General features: G+C 28.6%; 1 protein-coding gene across 1 annotated transcript in view; it reads left to right on the top strand.

Moving 5' to 3' along the window:
- The first annotated feature begins 660 nt into the window (after positions 1-660).
- Positions 661-8604, top strand: part of LOC106678595 (multiple inositol polyphosphate phosphatase 1) — a 9612-nt gene continuing 1668 nt past the window's right edge. Inside the window, exons 1-8 of the mRNA XM_014417187.2 lie at positions 661-1040; positions 1422-1562; positions 4179-4348; positions 4495-4620; positions 4702-4852; positions 7290-7390; positions 7501-7610; positions 7684-7878. Coding sequence (XP_014272673.1) covers positions 851-1040; positions 1422-1562; positions 4179-4348; positions 4495-4620; positions 4702-4852; positions 7290-7390; positions 7501-7610; positions 7684-7878 — 1184 coding nt within the window. The 5' untranslated portion in view covers positions 661-850. The remainder of the gene's footprint in view (positions 1041-1421; positions 1563-4178; positions 4349-4494; positions 4621-4701; positions 4853-7289; positions 7391-7500; positions 7611-7683; positions 7879-8604) is intronic.

Genomic DNA, 8604 nt, shown 5'->3' with positions numbered 1-8604 from the left:
TTATATGAAACGGTTTTAAAACACTTGTAAATATTGGAAGTGTTAATGTTTTTAAAAAAGTTCTTACTTTAACAATTTCTTAGTATTATTATAAATAAAATTCATTTTTCTCATGCATTTGCGTAGCTGTAACACTTTTTTTTTAATTTTTACTATCTAGTTTATTTTTCAATTTTCTAAAAAGATAGATTATGAAATAATAATACAAATAAAACACAAAATTATAGGATAAAACAGGATTGGAATGGAAATTATGTTCCAGGACAAGTTACCTAAATAAATTAATGTTAATAAACAGACAAATAATGTATTGTTGAAAGAAAGGTAAAGAATAGGTAATTAAAAATTAAATTCATTAATTAATGTTAATAAACATAAAGAATAATGTAATGTTAATAGAAAGGTAAAGAATAGCTAATTAAAAATTAAATTCGATAATTAATTATTAAAAAACATACAATTGTCAATGGAAAAAGAAGGCAAGAGGAAAACTAAATTATTACGAGATCATTTCACTTCAATGAACTTGGTAATTTCGAAGGTTTCACCACTGATAAGAGAGGTTATGTTTCTTATCATTTGAATATGACCTCAGATTCAAGATTTTATTGTCAGCATTTATCATATATTCCGTTGAGAATAATTGCTTTGACCATATAACATTAACATAAAACTTTTTTTTTTTCTACTTCGACTAATTATTGTTTAAAAAATAGTTTTATATATATATATCTTTATCCGAAATCAAAATTAAAGTCTACCATACTGTACTTAATATAATTTTACTTATTTTTGATTTGATTCAAAGAAATTGTGTTCCCTATTAATTAATTTTAGCAAATATGAAAGTATGGCCAATAGTTTCAAGCTCTCAGTTCATTCAATTTATTTATTCTTGACAGTTGTATTATTGTTTATCAACATTGTTTACACTGTTGATAAAACTTCAAAAATTGAATCAGAAGTTATATTTCATCTTGGAACAAAAACACCATATCGCATAGTTGCTAATACTAATGATAGTGTTGTGGAATATCCAGGTAAAATATATTAACTATGTTGTGCCTTTATATTATAGGTTCTATTTTTTTGACAATAACATTTATTTTGGTGATTTCAGTCTTACAAACCATATAAATTTATATTTACCTATAATGTTCCAGCATTTACATTTTCAGCCACTGTTAGACATGGATTGGACTAACAAACTTGAGGATATGTTCAATTTTTTAGCTAAGAATAGTCAACAGTAATTTACCTGGAGCTATAATAATATTATTACATACAGAACATTAACTCGAATGTTTTTTTAATTTAACATATTCTGTTTTGATCTATTTGTTTCTAATTTATTTATTGTATCATCAGATTTTTTTGAAATATTATCATTATAAAATTTTCTACTCTAATTTTTACTTCAGGTTGTTATCCTGTGAAGATTTTTGGAATCATTCGTCATGGAACTCGTACACCCGGAAACAAAGTTATTAATAAAGTTAAACAAATTATTTCAACTGTTAAGCTGAGTAGTCATACCAAGGATGCTTTTGCATTTTTGGAAGGTAAAATTTTATTCAATTTGATTCTTCTTTACTCATAAAACATAATATATACCTTATAAGAATTCTTTTAAGCCTCGTTTAATTGAATAGTTATTTTAGAAAAGGGAATAAGCTCCTAAATTAGGTTTTATTAACTAAGAAAAAAAAAAACGGTCTCAATACTACAATTTGAATACCTAAAAATTCTAAAAGTCACAATATACTCTATGATAAAATTTGATTTTAATAGTCCCATCATTTATTATTAAATTACATCTTATGGTCTCCTTGAGTATACAAGCTTGTTAAAGGTGTCAATTACATTTTTGTAAGTAGTAGAATAAAAACAGAAATGGTGATAAGATGAGTTATTGTTTAGAAATCCTAAATCAAGATATCACCCAAAATATTTGAAATCCTTATAGTTGAAGTATGCTAATAAAATCGGTGTAAAATTATAAGTTCTTAGTTCATAGGATGGAAACAAAGTATTGGAAAACCTAATTATGCCAAAGATTTGATATATTTAACATGGCATCTAAGATGGGCCTTCTGTAAAGAACATAATTACTTTTACTTGGGTCTTATGATATATATTGAATTAAATGTTTTTGAGAATTTAGAATTCAAAAAATTGAATAGTTGAAAACACTATACTTCAATATATTAAATGGAAGTATCAGATGTGTAGAATCTTAAAAAGTACTAAAAAAAAAAATTAGTTTTCTTAAGCACTTGTTTCCGAAAATAAAAATCCTGCTGTAGACTTAGGTTTATTTTATTGCTTACATCTTCCATGCTTACATTCTCACCTATTGACTTCCAAAAGGAATGATGGCTCACCAAGTTTCATGTTCTTAATCAGCTCGAATGTATCCTGGATATTCATGCTATGTACTTTTTGCAGTCGTGTTACTGGACATTGTGTCAAACTTTGATTTCATATAATAATTTGTAGATTTGTTCTTAATTGAAGAACTTCTCCTTTAGGTTGTAAACATTTATCATAACCACACATCTTTCCTTCTGCTGAAGTACATTTCATGACTAAGAAAACATTCAACAACTTAAATAATAAGACATTCAATTTGTCATCACTACTTATTAGGAGTACAATATCTGTCTGTTTGTGACACAGTGGTCTGTATTTTATGAACAAGGCTTTAAGACATGATATAAAGTGCTATTACTGTAAATATGGTAGTTTGCTAGCCTCTGGCTGGATTGTGAACAGGAATTACAATAGTTGAGTTTTAATTTTGGAACAGGAAAGGGCACGTCTGATTATTGGGAAGTATAGAATACCTGGAAATAGTGCAACAAGCAATATAGGATTTTTGTAATAATGTATATGTAAAGAAAGATCAGAATATCAAGATCTAAGTGGGCTATGTGTGAATAGAGGACTAGCATTAAAGGAGATTCTCAACTTTAGGCCATTGTTTGTGTATTGTTAGATTTTTTTACATTTTATTTTTATTTTTTTAATTGTGATGTATACTCTAAAAAAAAATACTTTTCATTCAACACTAGGTTTACGATATCAAAATTCAATACCCAAACAAGAATGGGTTTAATTTTAATCATTTTGTGTCATAAATTAATCATTTACTCTGAAGATTTTATATACACAATTATTTTTTCCTAGGCTTTCTAAATTTTGGAATTGGTATCTAATATACCTATCTCTGAGAAATCCATCAAATTGACGGGCTAGCTGATTTAATAAACAATCCTTATATGTTTACTTTATATGTATAATGATTCCTCATATAATAAATATAAGAGTGAAAGAAAAGTCTTTACTACGATGGTTTACTAAGATTGTTATTTCAATCATGTAAACCGAAGGAGATTGTATAGCCCGAGTGTTTTCTTTTATTTCCATCTTCAACTTGCATATGCTTATCGCGTATGAAACAAGAGACGATCTTTAGTATGATCGCTACAGTGACTGTAAGATCCATATATTTTTATATAATTTCTCCCCCTTATTATGTATATAATCATTTGATTTTTGCCTATATTTAACATTATTAACATTACTTTAACATTATTTTATATATTTTACCTTCAAGTGTAATGTATCTGTTAACTGCCACTTTCCCCCACAATTTCCATTCTGTTCTTCTCATCCTGCCTTTAGTTCATTCTTGTGTTTACATCCATTCAGTAAGGTGGTTGCCCTATATCGTCCTTTCTTTCCTTTCTTTTTCTTAACTTTTATTCTTATTTCCCTTATTTTTCCGTCCTTTAGTGTTTACTGTATTATGATATTTATTTTTTATCTATTTTTTAGTTGTTATTATTTTCATTTTCCTTAATTGTCTAATACCTTTTTGTATTTCTAGTTTATCTATAATTTTCACTGTAAATCTTAATTTTAGTAGCTTATATCTTTTTTTTGCCCCAATGAAGTCCTGCAACCTGGGGCGAAACGGCTCACATTACATAGTTTAATTATTATTTAAGTTTTTTTTTTTTTTTTTTCTTTTTTTAATATATCTGAACCATCTTCCTTTTATAGAAAAGAGAAATATTTATTTTGGATGCCCTAAGCAGTTATTAAATCATATCTATAAATAATAAAAATTAAAATTGATTGAGAAAAAGTGAAATAATTTTGTAACTTTACAGGAATATTATGGAAATCACAGGCAAAAAAAAAATGGTCATCCTTGTTAAATACAGGGCCAGAAAAAATTCTTACGACCGAGGGGGAGAATGAAATGATGTTACTGGCACATCGATTTCAAAATCGCTTTCCATCTCTATTACCAAAGATTTTTTCTAATAGTTCTTATTTTGTGAGTTATTAATTATTTGTGTTGATCATTTTTAAATAATAAAAAAAATTTACTACCTTCATGGTATTAGTGTAAAATCTGCTTAAGAAAAATATTTGTTAGTAAATTTATTCTATTTATAATAAATACATACCTTTTTATTTTAGCTTAAATATACTGATACTCAAAGAACAAAAGAAAGTGCCAGGCACTTTGCTATTGGTTTATTTGGCGAAGAAGCTAGTGATTCTGTTTGGTTTCCAAAGCCTCCTCTGCAGGATCCAATTCTTCGGGTTATTACTTTTTTTTTGTTATTTACACCTCATTACATTAAATATGACATTGATTTAAGTTAACCAAATATAATATTTCAGTTTTACAAATTATGTGACAAATGGAAGAAGGAAGTAAAGAAGAATCCTATGACGAAATACGAACTGAACAAATATAAAACATCTCCTGAAGTTCATAACATGCAAATGCAGGTTTCTAGTCGAATTGGCTTAAACTATACTTTATCATTTGGTACTTACGATTTTTCATAAGTGTAAATTTTTATAGGCAGATGAATAGTTTCAGTTTGCCAAAACAATAACAATGGAATAATAACTGTTTAGCTGAATTATGCTTATATATTTTTAATTAATCCATTTACTATTTGTTGCAATATTTTTACTTTTACTTACCTGCATATAGAATATATAGTAGGCATAAGTATTGCAATCATGCAAAATTTTAAATGTGAGACAAGAGTTTTCAAAACGTTTTGAGTTTCCCTGAGTCTTGCAAAATTGTCCTTATGCGTATATGGGAAAAGCCTGGCTCAAAAAAGAAAATTTGTACGAAACTGAAGAATATTTAGGGCAGGTGTATGCCTGGGGTGTAATAAAAAATTTTTCGTTAAAATTAATGAATCAATTTTATACTTTCTTAGATTCTTTTCAAAAACGGCTCTAATTTTATCTATTAATTTCAGTAAATCAATGTATAATCAGATAGGCCTTATCCTCATTAAAATAATCTGACAGGCTTAAATGATGATTTTTTTTTTTCTAATCACCCCCTAAAGTACCTTTAATTTTATTTATTTGAAAAAAATGAACAGTTCCCATTCTTAGCAAATAATAAAAAATATTAAAGATTTTATTTGTTAATTTAATACCAGATTGGCCTAGTGGGCCTTACATGGTTAATGTAAGAGGTAATTTTTTTTACAGAAAAATATGAAGAGGAAGAAATTAAGATAAAATAAAATTTTAGAGTGACAATTACAGAATCATAATAATAATAATAATAATAATGTATTATTATAATCATGTTTTAAAGCAAACTCTGTCCTGCCTAATAAAAATACTTAACATGAGTTGTACTTGCTTCATGGAACAATATTATTTAAAGATACTACAGCTATAAAGTAACAACCGTTTGAGTCTGCAATATAATTGGTAACGCAGATAAGAAAAATATTGGAGAGCTTCGGAATGTTTGACCCGATACTACCTAATGATCCAGTAAGTATCAAAATTAGAATGGAGGGGATCTTGGATAGATATAGGGAATTTGTCAAGGATAAAGACCTCTTGTTATTATGAGAATCAACCTATAATCCGTGGTACAATAGGGTCTTCATTAAAACGGATGCTCCTCAAAGCTACCTAAAAATCAGCTGCCCTATAGCTCACTTGAGAATAATTGCCCAACTACGACTCTCATATAAGGTAAATATGCAATTACTCTAAGTGTTGGTCCACAAAAATATACTTTGGACCCACAGAAGCTTGTAATGGAGGAAGGATTGTTTCCATTTTTTGACAAATTGCCCCATGTGTCATGAGAATATGCAATATTAACCAAAATTAAATATATGAATTTTTGTCTGTACCCTCAGGATTGGATCTTAAACTCCTTTTTATATATGGAATACAAAACCTTTTGCTTAGAGCTGGATACCTATTGTCCCAATAGGAGGTATAGTTTATTTTTATTATTAAATATAAAGTAACGTTTTTGTTTTGTATTTTACTGTGAGGAATGTAGATAGCCCAACTTGGGTATATCGTTTGTTATTATTTTATATAAACGATCTTTAATTTATCATCTTTTTAAAATTACAACAATTGATTATTTATTTTATGTATTTCACAGGCCAATTCTATTTGTATGGGGTTTGCCCCTTAAATAAATTATTATTATTATTATTATTATTAACTGAAGTGATAAATATAGAATTTATAACAGGATGTTCTGCAGCTGCCTGGGCTTCAGTCTTCGGGTTGTGGTTGGGTTTTCCAAGTTGTAGGTCACTGCTAATTTAAATTTAGGTAACTGGGAGTGGAAATTCAGGAACCTTTTTTTGATGTAATCCTCTATTTGTAACTCCCGGTGCAATTGGCTGTTTCTTACAAACCAAGGAGGACCCACTGCAATTCTTATAAATATTTTGAAAAGATTGTAATTTTTTCCTTTTCGTAAAGGATGCCGCTGTGATGGATGACTTCACAGCCATCAGCAGAAAATATTAAAGAATTTTATGAATAAATAAAGGAAAAATAGAAATATCGGATTCTAACAGGAAAAGCCGAGACCACCCGACTTTCCTGATTTTATGACGGCTTTTTTATATTTTATTCCACTGTTGTATTTTCAGTGGGAACAAAACTTATATTCGTTATTTATACCTTGAGAAATTCCAAAATACAAATTTTTATTACAACAAAAAAAGAAAGTAATTTTGTTCATAATTTTCACCTTCTTAAGATTTTTTTTTTTCAAAAATCACAAAAATATCTTCAACATGAACCCACCAATCTCCACAAAATTTGGGAAGAAGTTGTGTGATACGCGTACTCCACCAGATTTTTTATCTGTTGGTTATATTCCTATCATGTATATATTAGCCGCAAAGTAATTTTTTTAATGTCCACCTGCAAAATTTATAATTTATCATTCCTATGTTGTTTAGAGACTTTGCATCTTATTTTTACCGCTTGTGCCTTCGAGACTGCTTGGTATCCTCACAATTCCTCAGCTTGGTGTAGCCCTTTTGATAAAAAAGATATTGAGGTTTGTTTGATTTTACATCATTTATTACATTTGCTTTACTTCATTTAGGCATCCATACATGCATGAGATTAACTCAAAATGTAAATCCAGTAAATGGATTTTTTTAATAGATTATGGAATATTTTGAGGAACTGAAATATTTCTGGAGGGATGGCTATGGTTATGATATCAACTATAAGCAAGCCTGCCCATTGCTGCGAAAGGTTACTGACTTCTTCATGTGAGTTCTTGATCAATTTGTGATGAATGAATATCTTTATTTCAATATTGATAATATTTTGTTTCTGACTCAGGGATAAGGCTGGACCAAAGGCCATTTTCTATTTCACTCATTCAGGAGCATTGCTCAAAACACTTTCTCACATTGGTCTTTACAAGGATGATTTCAAGCTTACTCATGACACAGATTTGAAACTGAGACAAACGAGGAACTGGAATGTGTCGAAGATGAATTCATTTGGGAATAATTTGGTATTCGTTCTTTTCAGGTAAGTTAATTTTTATTTCAAATAACTCAATCTTTTAGTTGTTACATTGATAGTAATTTTAACTTACATCCTTGAGTAAGGGACATACAGATATATTGTGAAAATAGATTTCTAATCAAATATGGGTCTTTATCATTCAAACATCCTGGCCATTTCTGAAATACAAAGGAGGGGGTTATCTTTAGGTTTTACCATCTTTGACTCACCATGGTGGGAGGGTCAAGTTTTCATTATGTGGGACCAACACAGAATCAAAGTCGACTCACCATGCTGGATTTGAACCGGCACCGTTGCAGTTCCAAGTTTGTTATGGGTGATGCCTCAACTCACCTGATACAGACGGCCCTAACAAATTGGCCTATTTGCCTTGCATGATTATTGTTACAGTTTGTTAGTTTTTTTAACAGTTGGTAATGGGGAGTATAGTCTTATGCAAAAGACAACTCTATTTATTTACAATGCTATAACCATGAACAATTGTGAAAACGATAAATAAATAATATTTATATAATTAAGAATAAAAGAGAAATTAACAAACAAAAACAAATTATATTTATAGATGCTAGAGTGAGGGGCTTTTCATGAATGAAAATACAGTTCTATTCCCCAGAATAAAAAAAATAATAGCTGGTTCGGTTTTAAAATATACGCAGGACTTGAAAATAATAAAGAAAATGTTCTTTTTTCATATATTTATATAAACAAACATATATTTATAAATAATAA

This window comes from Halyomorpha halys, unplaced genomic scaffold, assembly GCF_000696795.3.
Source record: "Halyomorpha halys isolate HHAL.00 unplaced genomic scaffold, Hhal_1.1 Scaffold147.1, whole genome shotgun sequence".
Classification (NCBI taxonomy): Eukaryota; Metazoa; Arthropoda; class Insecta; order Hemiptera; family Pentatomidae; genus Halyomorpha; species Halyomorpha halys.
The sequence above is the reverse complement of the archived record's forward strand: the minus strand, read 5'-3'. Positions and strand labels throughout refer to the sequence as shown.